General features: G+C 46.5%; 1 protein-coding gene across 2 annotated transcripts; it reads left to right on the top strand.

Annotated features, from left to right (window-relative positions):
* Positions 1-843: 843 nt before the first annotated feature.
* On the top strand, positions 844-20357 carry LOC105934357 (sorting nexin-14). Of its 2 annotated transcripts, none has more exons than XM_036130419.1 (28): positions 844-1283; positions 3256-3376; positions 3446-3519; positions 3730-3808; positions 3878-3921; positions 3997-4084; positions 4391-4475; positions 4585-4741; positions 4985-5060; positions 6191-6235; positions 6338-6418; positions 6500-6614; positions 6691-6846; positions 8277-8401; positions 8671-8729; positions 9776-9908; positions 9993-10179; positions 12241-12324; positions 12417-12517; positions 12606-12717; positions 12850-12890; positions 13711-13830; positions 14187-14310; positions 14424-14588; positions 14675-14770; positions 17450-17541; positions 17712-17768; positions 20117-20357. In XM_036130419.1, the coding sequence occupies exons 1-28, from the start codon at positions 1147-1149 to the stop codon at positions 20144-20146; spliced, it is 2784 nt and encodes a 927-aa protein (XP_035986312.1). In that variant the 5' UTR covers positions 844-1146; the 3' UTR covers positions 20147-20357. The 2 variants fall into 2 exon arrangements, with proteins under 2 accessions (XP_035986312.1, XP_035986313.1); XM_036130420.1 differs by having other exon boundaries at positions 1147-1283; positions 20120-20357.
* Positions 20358-21469: the final 1112 nt, after the last annotated feature.

Genomic DNA, 21469 nt, shown 5'->3' with positions numbered 1-21469 from the left:
CGACCCGTTCTGAAGAACCTGAACAGCATTAACGTCCATCAGTGTGGAAGAGCTTAGACCAGACTAATGGCCTCTCTGGAGAGCTCCAGGACCAGAACCACTGCTGACCCAAAAGAACTCAAAGCCTGTCTCACATTTACCAAAAAAGCACCTTAAAGATCCTCAAGATTTTGTGTATGTATATATACATATATATATATATATATATACACACACACACAGCATATATATTATATATATATATATAATATATATATATATATAGATTCTCATATATATAGATATATCTATTATATCTAATACATATATAGAAGATATATAATATATACATATACATATATATAGACAGATATCAATATAATATATATATATATATATATATATAAGATATATATAGAATATTAATATACTATATCATATATATAATATATAATATATATATATATATATATATATATATATATATATATATATATAATTATTTATTATGAGTGATTATTTTGACAGTTTAAAAAACTAAAGTCAACAAAACGATCTAACCGGAAGTGTTGTTGTTTGTATTATGGGATGCCAGGTCGTACCAGGAATACACTTCTGGTTTCCGCGGTGCTGCCTTAACTTCTGACATCTACAGTTTTAAATGTGAGACATTAAACATACAGGGAGGGAAACCCACAACCCCCATAATAGCATCATTTTAACACTTTATTGGCAAACGGTTTCCTTTAAGACGAACCCATAAATTGTCCCTTATTAAAAAAATAACCGTTTCGTGCAGTAAAAGTCTAAATCTCTAAAACTTCGGGCTTAATAGAGACCAGAGGAGCTTTTCCGTGGTTCTGTCGGATCTGGCAACCTGCTGGCGGATTAAAGCGCCCAGGCTGAGGAAGTGGGTCCGGACCTCCAGAAAAGTGTCCAACAAGAAGTAAATACTGGACCGAAGCGGTTTGGACCGAGCAGAGACCCGAACCCGGAGGCTGGAGCGGAACCATCCGGGATAAAATGGGTTTAATCTCACGAAGCGGTTCCGCTGCGGAGTTCTGCTGAAGTTCTTATCGCGACAATCAGCCGAACCCGCTGCTTCTAGAACATGGGTCAGAACCCCGCCTAGAACCGTGTGTCTGGAGGCTGGTTCCGGGTGTTCTGATGGCGGGTTGGAGGAGCTACGTGGAGGTTCTGACGCGGGGGGTGAAGGTGGAGGTCCTGCGGGAAGCGGGCCGCCAGTACCCGGTGTCCTGCTGCCTGCTGCTGGCCCTGCTGGCCCTCACGGTGCTGCTCAACAGGTGAGGAGGAGGAGGAGGAGGAGGAAGAGTGATCACCTGTAGGGATCACCTGGTTCCGATTCGCTGGCTCAGACCCAATCTGCCCCATGAAAGCTATTTATGGACGAACCGAGTCACACTTTTCTGTTCCGGGTTGAATCTGGGCCAGAATAAAAGAGCGATAATAATAATTAAAAACTTTAAAATTAAAAATATGACTTATGGTCACCGGGTTAGCGAACCTGGGAAAGGTTCTGACCCACAAACACAAACCGGATCTCTCAATGATCCACAGAGTTGATAAGCGGACCTGTGATCCAGAACCAAGGTCCCGGTTCTTTTCTGGAGAGATGCACTGATCTGGCTTTTATCGGCCCGGTACCGATGTTTGGGTTCTGCAGCCGGTTCCTCATATTTTAGTGGCACACAGGAGACGGGCAGAATGTTGGGGAATGGGACCAGCAGCAGAACCACCAGGTTCTGACCCGCTGGACCCAGGGCGCTGCCTCACGCCGCCTCAACAAAGTGTCTTAAACCCTTTAGAAAATCTGGCAGATCGTCTCTTTCTGTAGCATCCAAGCATTCCTCCAGAACCAGATCCAGAACCTCTATCCAAGCATTCCTCCAGAACCAGATCCAGAACCTCTATCCAAGCATTTCTCCAGAACCAGATCCAGAACCTCTATCCAGGCATTTCTCCAGAACCTCGGTCTTTGTTTAAAAACCGCGTCAAAGGCAGTAAATGGGAAAATAAAATCATATTTTTAGATCTGCCGCTTGGATCGCCCATCAGAACCGATTATTGGAGAACCGGCGATTGGTGCGTCTCTTTATTAACGATCTTTTACAGCTTTCAGACGTTCTGCTGCTTCAACGCGCCTGAACCCAGTTAGTGGGTCATTATCAGAACCAGGCTGGGGGTTCTGGCCTCAGGGACGGAAATAATAAACCAATTAAACGGTTTCTGGACCAGAATGTTCCTCTAGATCCCGTTCAGAACCAAAGTAACCCAGGTCCAGTCCGCCAGAGTCGCTGATCCGTTCTCCGGTTCCCTTTTAGGTTTAGATGCAAAAATAACAGTTTTACAGGGAGAAAAATATAGATGATGCTGTTTTAAAGTTGAAGATGATGAAGAGCAAGTGGGTCAGTGGGGTTCTGCAGCACACCCCGGTCGGACTGTGTGGTTCTGGGAAACTGGATCTGGCCTAGATGATTCAAACCCTTCACATTACGCACTGATCAGAAATGTTCTGGTGGTTCTGCGCTATGAAATCATGTTGAAAGTCTTCATATCTGCACATATCACCAGGACCGCCTCAGCTATTCATGCTGTGCGCCACCAGGGGGCGCTGGCGCACCACAGCTGTTACTTTAACAGCAGAGGAGAAGAAATAGAGAAACTGTAGGGAAAAGCAGCAGAGGAGGGTGAACTGGATCATTTGGAGAAAGAATCTGGTGAAAAATTCTGGTTCTGGTTCTGTTTTTTCCCTCTGGTGGGCAGCGCCCCCCCCCCCCCCACCGGTATAAATTGTAGTAGCATCAGTTTAGCATTTCCTCCCATTAAGCACAGCCTTCTATCGCGCTTTAATATGCATCTACATTCCCCTGGTAATTGTTTTTCAATAAATTAATAAATGTACAGCTTATTCCTAATATAATCACAGGATAAAAATAAACTCAGAATATTAACTGTTCTGTTATTAGTCTGTGGACATTAGATCATTAGAAACATAAAAAATCAAACAATAAACCAAAATATAGATAGATATCTTTGTCATTTTATATGCACAATAAAGTAGATGTTTACTTAATTCTTTCTGATAGTTTTCTACAGGCAGCTTTACTACAGCAGTAGAATAAAATCCTGTAATTATGGCTTTTAGTTTAAGAGGCTCTATGAAACATTTCTGGAGCCACTGTTTGGACCGTCTCTCCTCAGACTCCCTGTTTTGGACCGGTCCGCCTCATCCGTGTCTGAATCCTCTCCCTGCAGGTACCTGCACGTCTTCATGGTGTTCTGGTCGGTCCTGGCCGGCTTCGTCACCTTCTACTGCTCGATCGGACCGGACTCGCTGCTGCCCAACGTCTTCTTCCCCGTGAAGCCCAGGAGCAAAGTAGGCGCTGCGTGTTTTCTGCTGGTGGAGCTGCAGCTGAGCGGCTGCTGACTGTGTCTGTGTCCACAGCCGCCGGAACCGGAGCTGTTTCCTCTGGGCCACAGCTGCACCGTCTGCGGGAAGATCAGGTGCAAACGACACCGGTGGGTTCTCCAGAACTTCTCCTTAGAACCTCTGTAGCCTTTCACATGTTGTCACGAGCTTTAATGCGTCTCCCCACAGCATGACGCTGCCACCACCGTGCTTCACTGAGCTTCACCTGTTGAGACGCCCGCTGGCATTCAGGTGTCCTGCGCACCTGTGCAGGGTTCTGTGCGTACTAAAGGTGGTAACTGAGGTTCTGTCCACCGCAGGCCCACTCTGCTGCTGGAGAACCACCAGCCCTGGCTCAACCTGAAGGTTCCCTCCAAGGTGGACGCCTCAGTAGCAGAGGTAAGGCGGCGCCGGGAACGGTTCTGATCCGAAACACGCAGCGCTGTTTCTGACTGGCCCTGTCTGCAGGTGTTTGAGCTGGTTCTGGAGAAGTTTGTGTACCCGTGGTACAGGTGAGAGGACGCAGGTGTGACCTTCACACAGACAGGTGAGCAGGGCGCCCTCTGACCTCCGTCCTCTGCCTCCAGGGACATCACGGAGGACGAGGCGTGTCTAGACGAAGTCCGGACCACGTTCCGCTTCTTCGCGTCGGTTCTGATCCGAAGAGCCCAGAAGGTGAATCTAATGGGGGGGCGGGGGTGGGGGGGGGGTGATGCAGAAAGGCGAGGAAAGACGAAAATTAGAGATAATTATAAGATATTTAAAATATCTGCCTCGTTCTTTGTCAAACTGTGACGAAGAAATCTCCTTCAGCGGGTTTCTAAAAACCAAGATGGCGGCTCCCAGCTGTGACACTGGGGCGGCCATCTTGGTGCAGTCAGAGAGTTTACAGGCCTCTGTGCTGCAGGTGGACGTCCCGGCTGTGACACTAGGGCGGCCATCTTGGTGCAGTCAGAGAGTTTACAGGCTTCTGTGCTGCAGGTGGACGTCCCGGCTGTGTTTGCAGACAAAGTGATGAAGGCCGCCATGAAGCACATTGAAGTTATCGCCAAAGCTCGAGCAAAAGGTACAGAGTCTCTTATCACACCTTTAATTATCCGTCCTGAAGCGAGGAGCAGCTCCCTGGTACCGGCGGGTCGACCCATTGGAGCCATGCTTGTGTTTTCTGAGTGCAGTGAAGAACGTGGAGAACCTCCAGCAGGCGGCTCTGGAGGAATACGGCGCCAGCCTCCACGCCGCTCTGCACAGCCGGAAGGACGAGGTGCAGTACCTGAGGAAGCTGACGGAGGCGCTGTTCTCCTACGTCATGCCTCCCAAAGCCACCGACTGCAGGTAGAAACCAACATGGCCGCCCTGGTTTGGACTCGGAACCGGACCGGGTTGAAGCGGGTTATGCAGACGGCTGAAGGTTCTTTAGGCTCTTTGTGTCAGTCACAGAGACACGGTTCTTCAGCTGAGGAACCGAACACAGACAGGGAACAGAACCAATGACCTGCTTTAATGTTATCGGATCAGTGAGGTTAAGCATGTCTGTGTCGTTCCACTGATCCAAGGTTCTGGTTCCCTTTGCTTCAGGTCTCTGGCTCTGCTGCTGCGGGAAGTCATGGCCGGATCCGTCATCCTGCCAACAATGGACTTCATGGCCGACCCTGTAAGCACAGCCGGTTTTATTATCATTATTGTTTAGTTAGCATTATGTTTTATTATCATTATTGTTTAGTTAGCATTATGTTTTATTATCATTATTGTTATTTATGTTTTATTATCATTATTGTTTAGTTAGTATTATGTTTTATTATCATTATTGTTTAGTTAGTATTATGTTTTGTTATCATTATTGTTAGCATTATGTTTTATTATCATCATTATTAGCATTATGTTTTATTATCATTATTGTTATTTATGTTTTATTATCATTATTGTTATTTGTGTTTTATTATCATTATTGTTTAGTTAGTATTATGTTTTATTATCATTATTGTTATTTATGTTTTATTATCATTATTGTTAGTATTATGTTTTATTATCATTATTGTTATTTATGTTTTATTATCATTATTGTTAGTATTATGTTTTATTGTCATTATTGTTATTTATGTTTTATTATCATTATTGTTAGTATTATGTTTTATTATCATCATTGTTATTTATGTTTTATTATCATTATTGTTAGCATTATGTTTTATTGTCATTATTGTTTGCATTATGTTTTATTATCATTATTATTTATGTTTTATTATCATTATTTAGTTAGCATTATGTTTTATTATCATTATTTTTAGTATTATGTTTTATTATCATTATTGTTAGGATTATGTTTTATTGTCATTATTGTTATTTATGTTTTATTATCATTATTGTTTAGTTAGCATTATGTTGTATTATCATTATTGTTAGCATTATGTTTTATTGTCATTATTGTTTAGTTAGCATTATGTTTTATTATTATTATTGTTAGCATTATGTTTTATTATCATTATTGTTATTTGTTTTATTGTCATTATTGTTATTTATGTTTTATTATCATTATTATGTTTTATTGTTTCTCACACGCCGTGAGCAGCTGGATGGTTTCTCCTCTGGTTCCCGTAGAACCTCCTGTTCTGGTTCTCTAACCTCGTTAACCTTTGGACGGTTCACCTTTACGCTGATGATGCAGTTCTGTATAGTTTAGGTTCCACAGAACCATCCAGGATCTCCGGCTGCAGGCAGAACCTCCGGACCTCCGGCCCGGTTCCACAGAACCATCCTGGACTCTGACGTTCTCTGCTCCTGTTTCAGGACACGGTGAACCTCATGGTGCTCATCTTCGTCGACGACGCTCCGGTAAGTCGCTGAGCCGCCGCCCACCTCCTGCATGCCGGTTCTGATGAGGTTCTGGTCGGGTTTCTTAGCTGCCCCGATTGAAATGTTCTCCTCCACCCGCAGCCCGAAGCAGCCACGGATCCTCCGTCTCCGCTGGTTCCGTTCCTGCAGAAATACACCAGCGTCAGCAGCAAGAAGCCGTCAGTGAGTTTGGGTCCAGAACACTCCTGCTGACTTTAGAGCGGTCCGGCTTTGTGAGCTGAAGTTCTGCTGGACCTCCTCCAGGTTCTGAAGTTGGAGCTGAAGGAGATCAGGGAGCAGCAGGACCTCCTCTTTCGCTTCCTCAACTTCCTGAAGCAGGAAGGCGCCGTTCACGTGCTGCAGTTCTGCCTCGCCGTGGGTAAGGTCCGAACGCCGCGCTGCTCGGTCGCTCTGGGCCCAGGCCCGGTTTACTCATCAGAACCTCCACGTTCCAGAGGAGTTCAATGACCGGATCCTGAGTCCGGAGCTGGGGGACTCTGAGCTGCAGCGTCTGCACGGCGAGGTGGTCCAGATCTACGAGACCTACTGCCTGGACGAAAGCGCCGACAAGATCAGCTTCGACCCGCTAATCGTGGAGCAGATCAGAACCGGTGAGGAACGGGTTCTCCTCCTGAGCAGGCTGGGCATCTGCAGAACATCCAGGGAGAGCCCGCCATGCAGTCTGGGTCAAAAGGTTCTGCAGAAGCAAAGGTTCTGCTCTCAGAAGTTTAGATTATTGTCCACATTTCTGCAGAACCTTCAGTCCATTAAGGCCCGACACAAGAAATTCTGTTCAGAACATTCAGACTTTTCTCATTTTTAAAGCGTGGAACCCTGTCAGGGTACCTCGGGTCGGTCCCAGAACCAAGAACCAGATGGTTCTCAAGGTCTCGCTGTAGGTTCTAGTTCCGTCTTCTAGAATAATTGAAGACCAGAACCTGAACCTGTCAGAACCAGAACCTGGTTCTGACAATAAAAACGTCTTTAGGCGGTCTAAGAAAATGTTCCACAGAAAGATCCTGGTGTGGAGACTCCAGAACCGGGTTGTTTGGTGCTCTTTCTGGTTCTGGTTCTGCTAGCTTTAATTCTGAAATACTCCAAACCGTCAGAAGGAGGATTCACCTGAGCTTCAGGTTTACCTGAGCTCAGGTGAATCCTGCAGAACTCCATTCTGTGGTTCTGGAGGCCGGTAAGTTCTCATGGTTCCACCAGAGCAGCGTGGTTCTCAGGAGACGTTCCTGCTGGAAGCTGAGACCCAGAAACGCTCTGAGGTTCTGCAGCAGGTCGGTGGACCTGAAGCTCTGACTTGACGTGAGCCTCAGGCTGATGGAGGAAAATCTATGGCAAGCCGAAGGGGCCAATTATCGTCCGTACAATAACGCGCAGTTCCAACCCGTATTTTACGTCACCGCGCGTAAGTCTGATATTACACAAAACTCACTCTGCTTGTTCTCCCTACTTATGCCCCTGATGCAGAAGATAAATGAAATCTTTAACAGAAATTACTTCTACTAGAAAATGCAGGTTTATTAAGTGACCTGGTTTATTTTATTTAACTTTTAATTTCTTTTCAACATTTAGTGAACAAGCAGAGTGAGTTTTGTGTAATATCAGACTTTATTATTGAACTAAGCAGGATTTAGACAGGATCAGAAAGGAAGGTGCATCTTCTTTCTGCCTTTCCCCAACGATCAGGGACCTCCTGGTTGTGTCTGGTGCTGCAGTGTTCTTATTGGGTAAAACACCTTTAAATCTATCTGAGCACATAAAAGACAACCTCCTGATGATATAATATGCAAAAAACGCCACCAAACGTTAACGTGACGTAAAAAACGCGCACTCGCATAAAATACAGGTTGGATCTGCGCGTTATTGTCCGGACGGTAATTGGCCTCATTGGCTTGCCATAAAAGTCACATTTCCAGCGTGATAAACGTCTCTGTGGGGAATTAATCTGCGTTAGAATCTGAACACAGACGGAGGTTCTGGCAGAACCGGGCCGCGGGCAGCAGAGCTAACCCGCTGCTGTGGTGTGTTCCAGTGGCGGCGGCGCCGTACGGCGACGTGGTGAAGCTGCAGACCATGACCTGCCTGTTCGAGGCCTACGAGCACGTCCTCTCTCTGCTGGAGGGAGTCTTCACGCCGATGTTCTGCCACAGCGACGAGGTGAGACGCACCTGCAGCACACCTGGTTCTGCTCAGCGCCGACCGGACCCTGACACGCCTTCACAGGCTGCTTCCTGGATTAGTTGTGGAAAGTTGGGTGGAAGGAAAAGCTTCACTTAAATCAGAGCCGGCTTCAGATTTCTACCAAACTTCTTCCTTCCACCCAACTTTCCATCAGCTGCCTGGTTCAGCCTCTTCCAGCAGGTATTCTTCAGTGATTTCTAGTTTTATAGAAACTTCTGACCCGGTGGGCTTTCTCCTGGTTCCAGTACTTCAGACACCTGCTGAGAGGAGCCGAATCTCCCGCCAGAAGCTCCAGAATCAACAGGTGGGTCGTAGCTCGGTTCTGCTCACTGGTTCTGATGATCCAGTTTAACCTGGTTCTGCTCACTGGTTCTGATGATCCAGTTTAACCTGGTTCTGCTCACTGGTTCTGATGATCCAGTTTAACCTGGTTCTGATGATCCAGTTTAACCTGGTTCTGCTCACTGGTTCTGATGATCCAGTTGAACCTGGTTCTGCTCACTGGTTCTGATGATCCAGTTTAACCTGGTTCTGATGATCCGGGTGAACCTGGTTCTGCTCACTGGTTCTGATGATCCAGTTTAACTCGGTTCTGATGATCCAGTTTAACCTGGTTCTGCTCACTGGTTCTGATGATCCAGTTTAACCTGGTTCTGCTCACCTGGTTCTGATGATCCAGTTTAAGCTGGTTCTGATGATCCAGTTGAACCTGGTTCTGCTCACCTGGTTCTGATGATCCAGTTTAACCTGGTTCTGAACAGCTTGGTGCTGCTCATTGGTTCTGATGATCCAGTTTAACCTGGTTCTGCTCACCTGGTTCTGATGATCCAGTTTAACCTGGTTCTGATGATCCAGTTGAACCTGGTTCTGCTCACTGGTTCTGATGATCCAGTTTAAGCTGGTTCTGATGATCCAGTTGAACCTGGTTCTGCTCACCTGGTTCTGATGATCCAGTTTAACTCGGTTCTGATGATCCAGTTTAACCTGGTTCTGCTCACTGGTTCTGATGATCCAGTCTAACCTGGTTCTGATGATCCAGTTGAACCTGGTTCTGCTCACTGGTTCTGATGATCCAGTTTAACTCGGTTCTGATGATCCAGTTTAACCTGGTTCTGCTCACTGGTTCTGATGATCCAGTCTAACCTGGTTCTGATGATCCAGTTGAACCTGGTTCTGCTCACTGGTTCTGATGATCCAGTTTAACCTGGTTCTGCTCACCTGGTTCTGATGATCCAGTTGAACCTGGTTCTGAACAGCTTGGTGCTGCTCGGCCCTCACCGTTGGGCCCCTGTTGGGTTTTCTGAGCAGCAGCCGGTACCGGGTCTAGAACCTTTTCTCCCTGTGGGTCAGGAACACGTCGAGGCGCGGCGAGTCGTTCGGGATCAGCCGCATCGGCAGCAGAATCAAAGGCGTGTTCCGGAGCACCACCATGGAGGGCGGCCTGCTGCCGCCCGGCGCCGCCGCCGACCTGGACGACGACGCGGTGAGCCGCCGAGGCGCCGACCCGACCCGCCGGGCTGGAGCGGGTTCTGTCATCTCTCTGACGGCGGTTCTGGGCTCGCTGCAGGTGGAGGAGGCGACCATCGTCATGGAGGACGACTCGCCCGCCGCTCCGGCGCCGGCGCCGCTCAACCAGAGGAACCTGTCGGCCTGGACCGTCTCCATGCCCTTCATCGACCTCTGCGAAGACGAGGCCAAGAGGGAGAAGATCCCCGTCTTCTGCATCGATGTGCAGCGCAAGGACCGGAGGAAAGGTGGGTCAGAACCGAACCCCATCAGCACCACAAGGTCCAAACGCATTTCCTCAAGTTCTCATATTTTCCTCTGTTTTAATGGAATTCATCACATTTTTCAATTTTATCAAGCTTCAGTTTCATCAGCAGCCACAGACCTATTATTATTATTAATATTAATATTATTATCGTTATTACTGTTATTATTATTATTATTATTATTATTATTATTATTATTATTATTATTATTATTGTCATTGTTATTATTATTATTACAGTTATTATTATTATTATTATTATTATTGTTATTATTATTAATAAAAATGTTCTATTATTAAGAACATGTGCAGATTATTTCATCCTGTTCCCTTTCACCTGTGGGCTTTGTTTTTACTTTCCTATTTGTAAAGATAAAGAACGAGTCACTGATGTTGTCTGGTATTAAAAGCATAAATAATAGAAATAACAGAAATAAAGGAAATAATATAATTAATAGAATTAATAGAAATAACAGAAATAATAGAATTAACATAAATAATATAATTAATAGAAATAATATAAATAACAGAAATAAGGGAAATAACAGAAATAATAGAAATAACAGAAATAATAGAATTAACAGAAATAAAGGAAATAATAGAAATAACAGAATTAACAGAAATAAAGGAAATAATAGAAATAACAGAATTAATAGAAATAATATAAATAACAGAAATAAGGGAAATAACAGAAATAACAGAAATAATAGAATTAATAGAATTAATAGAAATAACAGATATAATGCTCGGCTATTTCCTGCAGACTAGCAGCAGCGTTCCTCTCATCACAGAACAATAATCCTCAGAAATACGGCCTTTATTACATCGTTTTATCGTTATCTTGAAGAATCCCTTATTGGGAGAAGAATCTGGATTTAAATTTGGATAAAATCTGAAAACCCCCAAAACTGCCACTATTGTCTGGATTATTTTTCTCCTCTGTTGGTTTATTGAGAGCATCAATAAATATCAATAAATTCATAAACATAATTAAATGCAGTTACCGTGTGCAGTTTGCTTATAAAAACTTACAGTTCTTTATGTAAATTGAGCCCTAATGAAACATGTTTTGAATTTAGTTTTAATATGTGTTACATTTAAATGTTTTAAGGACAGTCTTAGTGCTTATTGGGCAATAATTGACCTGCAGTCACACAGGCAGGAAATACTTTAATCATCACTTTTATCGTTATCACATCATCACCGCAATATGCAGAGATAAAATTTAAAGTCCGTATCGATCAGCCTTATTTTTAGAATGGTCGTAATTCTCTATTTTTACGAAGCCATCTGATAAACTCAGTTTCATGAATGTGGAGCAGAAATATCTGAGAGCTCTCTTCATGCTCTTTATATTAATTATAATATTCATTAGTAATTAATCCCACCTGCCCACTCTGGTACCTGATGCTGTATCTGACTCTGAGGCTGTAGGACAAATAATCCCAGTTATGCAGCGTTGCATCGTATTATAATTTAAACTATATAACGTTACGTTATGCGCCACAACGTTACTAATTCAACGTCTTTCCCGTTTCATCATCCTCGTCTTCATCACGTTTTAAACCGCAAGCTCGTTTTATTAAAAACCTGCTAATTTCTGCACATTCAGCAGCTTCTGCTCCTCTACACAGCAAAAAGGAACTAAAAGTAACATTTTCTTCAAATGAGTGTATTTTTCCTTGATTTGCTCAGGTAAATAACTCTACCTGCTAAATAACTCATTTCAAGTGCAGAATATCTAATCATATTATTTTAGGGGTAAAAATAATGGCAAAGAGTCTTATTTAGCTGCTCCAATCAAGGGAAAATACAAATTTCAGGAAGAATTTACCTTTTTGCAGCGTTCTGCTCCGCCTCTTTAGTCACCTGACCTTAGAGTCCAGGTGTAGCAGCGCCGCGACGTGATTCGCTGCACCGCAAACCATCCTGGTCCTCCCCATCCGCCCCGCCGGGCCGGGCCGTCCATCATCCGTCCCTCATCCATCCGTCCCTCATCCATCCGTTTGTTCACAGCTCCTCTGTCGCTCCTCTCCTCCTGCAGATGGCCATGAAGCCGAGTCGTGGACGGTCTACAGAAGGTACCTGGAGTTCTACGTCCTGGAGTCCAAGCTCACAGAGTTCCACGGTAAGCGTCCAGCAGCGTCCAGCGGAACGCCGCCGTCTTTCCCGTCTTCCGCCGTCTTTCCCGTCTTTCTGAAGCGGTTCCCTTGTTTTCAGGCTCCTTCGCTGACGCACAGCTTCCGTCTAAACGGCTGATCGGACCGAAGAACTACGAGTTCCTGGAGTCGAAGCGGGAGGAGTTTGAGGAGTATTTACGGGTCGGTTTCAGGTCCAGAACCGGCAGAACCGGCTGACGGCGGGTGGAGCTGCAGGTCTGAATCGTCTGCGTCTCTGTTGTGTCTGCAGAGGCTGCTGCTGCATCCTGAGCTCAGCAACAGCCAGCTGCTGGCAGACTTCCTGTCTCCCTTCAGCCTGGAGTCCCAGTTTCTGGACAAGATGCTGCCGGACGTCAACCTGGGTACGCGTGGCTCGTCTCCGCCCATCGGGTCGAGCGGAACCAGCACAGCGGATGGAGTTCTGGTCCTTTCTGGGTTTGGGTGCTGAATGTGATTTCTCCCTCAGTAACTTGCTGCTGTTGTTTGTTTTACAGGGAAAATCTTTAAGTCGGTTCCTGGGAAGCTGATGAAAGAGGTGAGTTCCTCCAGCTGCAGGAACATCTGTCAGGGTTGGTCTTTGTTCTCAGCACACCTCTGGTTCTGGTTCTGGTTCCTTCCTGGAACCTTTAGCTGCATCAGTCTGGGTGGACCACCGGGTCCAGATGGGTTTTTACTCCTTCTGACGCAGGAAAACCCGGAAATGTTCCTGCTGCTGGAACATCCTGCAGGAACGTGACGGTTCTGGGTCTCCTTGGATCTTCCTGAATGATCCAGCAGAACCTGGTATTCTGGGTTTGGAGCGGGTCGGACTTTGTCTGGACGGCTACGATTTTTACTTCTGATGCGTTTTATTCCTTTGGATCCATAAATCTATAAACTTGGCTGGAAGCAGTCCGGTACCGTCCAGAAAGGTTCTGCTCATCTGAAACGAGACTTCTGGAACAACGGGACCAAACCGGCTCTCAGCTGTGGTTCTGGATCCTGGCTGAAAAGAACCGGATCCTGGATCCGAGCAGCGGTTCCTCCTGAAGGACGAGGAGAGGAGCTGCTGCTCCACGTCTGAAGGAGTCGGCTGAGGTTCTGATCAGGAACTTTCTGGACCCACTGACAGCAGAACCACAAGCCGGCCCAGAACCTTCTATTTATTTTGGCATCCCTCCTGGACCCGCTACCTTAACAGACCCAGATCAGATTATTATTCAGTTATTATTTATCGTTAGTCCCTGACCTGCGTCTACTTCCTCATATGTCCTTATAAGGAGATGTTCCTGTCCACCCAGACAGTTCTGCAGGCTGGCTTGGTGCCGCTGGACTCCGCTGCAGAATCATTGTTCTGTTTGGTTCTGTTTCTGCAGAAAGGACAGAACCTGGAGCCGTTCATCCAGTCCTTCTTCAACTCGTGCGAGTCGCCCAAACCCAAACCGAGCCGACCAGAACTCACCGTCTTCAGCCCGACTGCAGAGAACAACAAGAAGGTAAAAGCAGCCAGACGGTGACACCAGGACCATCTGGGTCCGGTTCCACCGTCCGCCGGAGTTAACGGAACCGCCAGTCGGTCGGAATGAAACGGATCGGATCAGGAAAACTTTATTTTTTATTGCAGTAAATTTAAAACTAAATACTTTAAAGCCAACCGCAGAAAATGTAGCTTCCTGTTTGCCTGCTGGGCTTCGGTCCATTTGGTACCGTCCATCCACTGCAGTTCGGTACCGGTACCAGGATCCTACCTGGCGGTTTTTACCTGTAAACCTTGCCTGATGTTCTCGGCTGGTGAGGAGAACATCTCCAGGTGTTCTGGGTGGTGATGCTGATGGCCGCCTCTCACCTGCAGCTCTCCAACAAGCTTTACCGGAACAACGCCAACCTCCCCGACGGTCCGGATCGCAGAGACATCTCCAACTACTTCCTGGAGATGATGGCGGTGGACGGCATGTACGACTACATGATGTATGTCGGTGAGTACGGCCGAGGAGACGGAGCGGTGGCGCCGGGCCAGCAGGGGGCGGTGCTGATCCAGCTGCAGCCTCTTCGGTACCTTTTCATCTGGGTTCTGTGCTGGGTTCCTCAGGTCGGGTCGTGTTCCACATCCCAGACTGGCTGCACCACATCCTGGCTGCAGGAAGGATCCTCTTCAAGAGCACCTTTGAGGCCTACATGGATCAGTACCTGCAGTCCAAGCTGGAGGCCGTCCTGCAGGAGCACCGGCTGGTGTCGCTCATCACGCAGCTCAGAGGTACCGGGCCCAGGAGCAGAACCTCTGCTCAAGGCGGTCCGAAATGTGCCGCTGACGGCTTCATGTCCCGCTTTTTGTTGCTCCAGACGCAGTTTTCTGTGAGAACAACCAGGAACGAACTTTAGAGGAGAAACATCTGAGAGCCCAGCAGACGTTTGAGGAGATGATGAGATACTTACCAGGTCAGTGTCGCCTCGTTAACCGTCAGGTATCTTCTCGCCTCATTAACCGTCAGGTATCTTCTCACCTCGTTAACCATCAGGTATCTTCTCACCTCGTTAACCGTCAGGTATCTTCTCACCTCGTTAACCGTCAGGTATCTTCTCGCCTTGTTAACCATCAGGTATCTTCTCGCCTCGTTAACAGTCAGGTATCTTCTCGCCTCGTTAACCGCCAGGTATCTTCTCGCCTCGTTAACCGTCAGGTATCTTCTCGCCTCGTTAACCGTCAGGTATCTTCTCACCTCGTTAACCGTCAGGTATCTTCTCACCTCGTTAACCGTCAGGTGTCTTCTGGCCTTGTTAACCATCAGGTATCTTCTCACCTTGTTAACCTTTATCAGGTATCTTTTCACCTCGTTAACCGTCAGGTATCTTCTCACCTCGTTAACTGTCAGGTATCTTCTCACCTCGTTAACCGTCAGGTATCTTCTCGCCTTGTTAACCATCAGGTATCTTCTCGCCTCGTTAACAGTCAGGTATCTTCTCGCCTCGTTAACCGCCAGGTATCTTCTCGCCTCGTTAACCGTCAGGTATCTTCTCGCCTCGTTAACCGTCAGGTATCTTCTCACCTCGTTAACCGTCAGGTATCTTCTCACCTCGTTAACCGTCAGGTGTCTTCTGGCCTTGTTAACCATCAGGTATCTTCTCACCTTGTTAACCTTTATCAGGTATCTTTTCACCTCGTTAACCGTCAGGTATCTTCTCACCTCGTTAACTGTCAGGTATCTTCTCGCCTCGTTAACCGTCAGGTATCTTCTCGCCTCGTTAACCGCCAGGTTAGCGTCCATTTTATCAGGTATCTTTTCACCTCGTTAACCGTCAGGTATCTTCTCGTCTTGTTAAGTGTCAGGTGTCTTCTCGCCTCGTTAACTGTCAGGTATCTTCTCGTCTCTTTAACCGTCAGGTATCTTCTCGCCTCGTTAACCGTTAGGTATCTTCTCACCTCGTTAACCTTCAGGTATCTGCTCACCTTGTTAACCGTCAGGTATCTTCTCGCCTCATTAACCGTCAGATTAGCGTCCATTTTATCAGGTATCTTTTCACCTCGTTAACCGTCAGGTATCTTCTCGCCTCGTTAACCGTTAGGTATCTTCTCCCCTCGTTAACCATCAGGTATCTGCTCACCTTGTTAACCGTCAGGTATCTTCTCGCCTCATTAACCGTCAGATTAGCGTCCATTTTATCAGGTATCTTTTCACCTCGTTAACCGTCAGGTATCTTCTCGCCTCGTTAACCGTCAGGTATCTTCTCGCCTCGTTAACCGTCAGGTATCTTTTCATCTCGTTAATTGTTTCTGGAGAACCTCAAAGGCCTGTATGATGCTGGACAGGTAACGTTCACCTGGCAGCAGGTGGGTCACCCTGCAGTCCTGCCTCTGGCGTTCCTCGGGACCTTGCTGGCATCATTTGTTCTGGCAGGAATTCACAGAACCGTAGTTACGGTGTAGCTCCTGGTATCTTCCCACCTCGTTAAGCTCGTTAAGCTCGTTAATCATTAATTTTCTGCTGGGCCACCTGATTCTCACCTGACCTTCAGAAAAACGCCCTGATCAGCCAAAACATTATGACCATATTTGGTTCCTTCTGCATTCCATCCTGGAGATAACTGGAACTGGAAGAACCAGATGGATGTTTGGTGGCTGGACCAGAACCTCTCCAGAGCTGTAGGACCATCTTGACCTGTGAGGACCAAAGGAGAACATTGACCTCCTGGAACTACTCCAGAGGAGCACAAGAACCTCCAGGTTCTCCAGATATTAATCCAATCAGCCGTCAGTGTGATGTTCTGGAGAAACACGTCTGATCCATTGATGCCAAAGAGTTCTGAGGTTGATTCCAGAACCCGTCCTCGTCTCCAGCAGCAGAATGCAGAACCTGGTGAAAGGTCCAGATGTAGAGGAGCTGAGAACTCCTCTGTGTTCTGGGAGGTTCTAGTCAAACGGGTTTAGAAATCCCAGCGAAGCCGGTTCTGGCCCTGCAGACATGCAGCCGTGTACTCACAGAACCGAGCGGCAACAGAACCGTGCTGCAACAGAACCAAGCAGCAACAGAACCTTGTAGCAACAGAACCGTGCAGCAACAGAACCGAGCTGCAACAGAACCGTGCAGCAACAGAACCGAGCAGCAACAGAACCGTGCAGCAACAGAACCGAGCTGCAACAGAACCAAGCGGCAACAGAACCGAGCTGCAACAGAACCGTGCAGCAACAGAACCGAGCAGCAACAGAACCGTGCTGCAACAGAACCATGTGGCAACAGAACCGAGCTGCAACAGAACCGTGCAGCAACAGAACCGTGCTGCAGCAGAACCGAGCAGCAACAGAACACAGCAGCAACAGAACCGAGCTAACATGCGTTTTGAAGTGCGGCGTTTCTTCCACTCGGTTCTTTGTGAAGATTCCTGATGTTTCAGGGTTCTCTTCATTTTTCTTCCCAAATAAACATGTTTCTAAGACGAGCAGCTGGTACCGTCCTGCTGGTACCGTCCGGCTGGTACCGCCCGGCTGGTACCGTCCTGCTGGTACCGCCCAGCTGGTACCGTCCTGCTGGTACCGCCCGTTCAGCCCTGCTGCAGGTGCAGCATGCTGCAGAGTTGTCTTTCTCAGCTGCTGGATGGATGTTTTTTGTTTCCTGGTTTCAGACTCGGTGGTGAAGTGCATCGGTGAAGACGCCCGGCGGGAAGGAATCCAGCTGCTCTACGACGCGCTGCAGCAGCCGCTCCTCAACAAGCAGGTAAACACGGTTCCTCCTTTTCCACTCAGGAACCAAGGATGAAGATGAAGCTGAGCAGAACGATCTCTGGCTGAGATCAGAACATCAGCCGTTTATTCTTTATCGGCCAAAGAAGCTCAGAAATGAACCGCGGTTCTCCTGATTCCTCTTCTGATGCTTCTCCTCCTCAGATGACCTACGTTCTGCTGGACATCGCCATCCTGGAGCTTTTTCCTGAACTCAACAAGGTAAAGAGACCGAGGAACTGTGCAGAAGTCCCCCAGGACGTCTGCAGACGCAGGTAGAACCTGTAGTGGAACCTCAGAGAAGGGCTGCAGCGTAAAAACGGGGAACCCTGAGCTGCATGGGGCGCTGCTCTGGTGTCTGAGGTGTTCTCCTCTGAGGAGAACACCTCAGACACCAGAGCAGCGCCCCATGCAGCTCAGGGTGTCTGAGGTGTTCTCTGAGGTTCTGCTCTGGCAGAAGATGCTGAGAAGAGCCTCGTTCTGCAGACTCTCAGGACCTTCAGGTGTTGAGTAGAAGCCATTCCATAAAGATCTCGGTTCTAGTCACTGTGGACTTTACAGGATTTATCTTAACACTCATTTTTCAGTAAGCAAGACAAAGACTGAGCTTTTTGTTCACAGTAAGGAACGTTTGGAGTGATCAAAGAATTGAGATTAGCTAAAATCCAGTTTTATCTCGAAATATTAAAAGATGCTAAAGGAAATTGTAAAAAAAAAATGGAATAACATCAATCATCATATGGGAAAGAAAAATATTCCTTAAAGAATATTTCAACTTAAAGACGAAGGTGAGTTAAAAAGGGACAATTAGACAATAGCCACAATGTTTAATTCTTCTTTTATTACATCAGTTGAAGAAATAGGGACAAACTTTAAAAACAACATTAGAACAACATTACTATGAACATTCTAGAATAAAGGTTTGATTTAGAAATAACCAGTAAACAAGTCTAAAAGTAAGGATGCTTACATTCTGATTCAATGTTCATTAAAATACATTCAGACACTTTAAATGCTCCTATTACACACTTGGTTAATCTCTCCATCAAACAAAGTATTTTTCCTAATGAATGGAAACGGTCAATTGTCACTCCCATCCATAAATCTGGAGATTTTCATGAAGACTTATATTATATATTATAGACCTATATTATATAATATTTGAGCAAACGATAGAACATCTTAACTTCAGGAAGAACTATTCCACTGAAACAGCAACCTTGTACATGATTGAGGAAAATAAATCACGACTCGATAGAGAAGGAGTTGTTATGGACGTTGTGATGGAACGGCTTGACCAGTTTTATCTAAGCTGGAACATTAACAGACAAAGGGAATGTTCTTTAATAAAACAAAAGGTAAACTCTCCAATGTCAGACATTTTCATCAGGGGTGAACGGGTTGACATAGTATCAGAATTTAAATATCTTGGCGTCCCATTAGACAGTCACCTTGATTTAAAACAACATATTAAGAACATGACCAAAAGGATCAAGTATAATTTAGCGTATCAGACCCCGTCTCTCGTCTGCTGTAGCTAAGATATTTGTGTTTTCACACCTGTCGTCCTGTCTCACCTGTTGACAGGCTGGTGGAACCACAATCACACCTTAGAGTCAACGTACAGGAAAGCTTGATAGAAAGCCACTTCAGGACCATCACTGCAGAATTTTGGAAAAACTTTGCACTTTAAGCTTTTAAATATAGGCTTTTTTTCAAACCTTGGTGTGATTTATCAGATCTTAAGTGGCCTGGCTGCTGAGCGGACGTTGTGGTCGCTCTGTTGGCTCGATTAAATCTACTGGAGCAGCTTCTCCTCACGACTGCATCAAACTTCACTCAGTCCACGGCGCAGCGGAACGGGCTTTAAGAACCAACTAAAACTGCAGCCTTTAAATGCTGTGGCCATGTTACTGGATGATTTATTGAATGGACTAATATTGTAAGATTGTTTATGGGTAATGGTGAGGTTAATAATGAACTTCTGCATGTTTGCTGTTTTTATCTGATGGATGTGGCATAGAGTTAATGTGAATTATGCCCTGCCAGAGACTGCAGATGCAAATTAGCCTTTGGCTAACTCTGGTACAATGCATCAGATGTTAACTTTTATGTTTTAATCGCTCCTTTTTAAATAAACTTTAAAAAGGAGGAGGAGGAGGAGGAGGAGGAGGTCACCTTCAACTGCACCTCACCAGCAGAGGACGCTGGTTCCTAACGTCATCCAGGCCGGTTTTAATGCCTGAATCAGAATAAATTATGAAAGAAATCAGGATAAATTATGAATCAGAATAAATTATGAATCAGGATGAATTATGAACCACAAACTGGTTCTGCTGGTTGGTTGCTGGTTGAGATCCCTGCAGCTGGACGTTGGAGAATGAGTCCACAGCAGAAAGAAGCCGTTGATAGAAATCATGAAACGGGCCAAAATGAACCCAGCGACACGGTGACTGGACGGAACCGACCCATAAGAACCAGAGAACTTCCAACCAGACAGATGGAAGTTCTGGTTCCCACACATCTGTTCCAGTTTGTTGTGTTCTGACCTGACAGATGTTTCTCCTCAGCAGGCGGTGAGGGACGTCTTTGTGGTGTGAACGGGTCGGCGGTTCCGGTTCTGCATCAAAGATCTCCTGCTGCCTCGCAGACGTCACGACGTTCCAGTTCCTGCTGCTGCACCAATAAACACCATCCACCCCCGCTGCACGGCAGAGAGGCCGCAGAATCACACGGTTCTGGTTCCACTGCTATGACGGGTCGGGAGGTCCGCTTTGGCTTAGTCTCACAATAAAAAACGTAGAACACTCATTTATTTGGGGAACTTTCATTTATTTCACAGAATCCCAGGAAACTAGGAAAGAGCAGAGAACATAGCTGCTGCTGCTGCTAAGCAGTATAAACCGGGCCGGACCAGAACCTGAGTTTATCTGCTGATGGGGAAAGCCTTTTCTTTCCCACCATCACAAGCATAAACGTTGGTTCTGCTGGGACTCTGGACCTTGAGACGGGTTCTAAGGTACCGGTGCTGCTCCGTGGTCCAACTCTGGGAAACGGAGCCGAAGTTCAGCAGCAGTTATTTTATTAAAAACTGATTTTCTGCAGGATTTTAACCGTTTCTCTGTATAAACCGGGCCATCACAGCTGGACCGGACCACGGCGCCGCTCGGCATCAGTCACAGTTCATCCCTGTTATTAAGACAAGCAGGAAGAAACAAAATAAATCCTGACGGAACAAAACGGTTCTGAGCTGAGAGGTCCGGTTCCCCTTAGAGCCGGGATCAGAACTTTCTTCCATCCTGCCTTCAGAGGCTGAGCTGAGCTAACTGGACCTCCTGGTTCCTCTGACGGAGAGCAGTGGTGCTGCTGCTGCCGGGTCGGCTCACTGACCCGGAACCAAGGGTTCTGGAGCGCCGACATGCAGCGAGCAGCGTCCTGAGGAGCAGAACCGTTTCCTCCTCAGCAGGTCCAGACCAGACGTCCTGGTACTGATCATGTTGTTCTGCTGGTTTTAAAACTGAGATCGGATCAGAACCGACCGTGATGGACCTTCACTGAAAGATTCATCTGAGGAAAAAACAAGATTAAAGCTGCAGAAACCCGGAACCTAAAGGTTCTTACAGAACCTGAACCTAAAGGTTCTTACAGAACCTGAAGGTTCCGGTTCAAGATTAAAGCTGCAGGAACCCGGTTCCACCTGCTGGGAAACTGGGTGTGAATACTTTAGCCAGAACCAGAACCTGCAGCCAGAGTCCGGTTACATCTCTGGGTTTGGTGGCGCCGTCCAGACGTGATGACCCGGTACCAGCAGTCCAGAATCCAGGCGCTGCTGCAGTTACTGGAGGTTCTGGATCCAGATCTTGGTTCTCTGGGTCTTCTGGATGGAGGCAGAAACATCTGGTGCTGAAGGTCCGATCCGTTCA

The sequence above is a fragment of the Fundulus heteroclitus genome, unplaced genomic scaffold (genome assembly GCF_011125445.2).
Source record: "Fundulus heteroclitus isolate FHET01 unplaced genomic scaffold, MU-UCD_Fhet_4.1 scaffold_36, whole genome shotgun sequence".
NCBI classification, from domain to species: domain Eukaryota; kingdom Metazoa; phylum Chordata; class Actinopteri; order Cyprinodontiformes; family Fundulidae; genus Fundulus; species Fundulus heteroclitus.
Note: the sequence above shows the minus strand (reverse complement) of the source record. Positions and strands in the feature narration are given on the sequence as shown.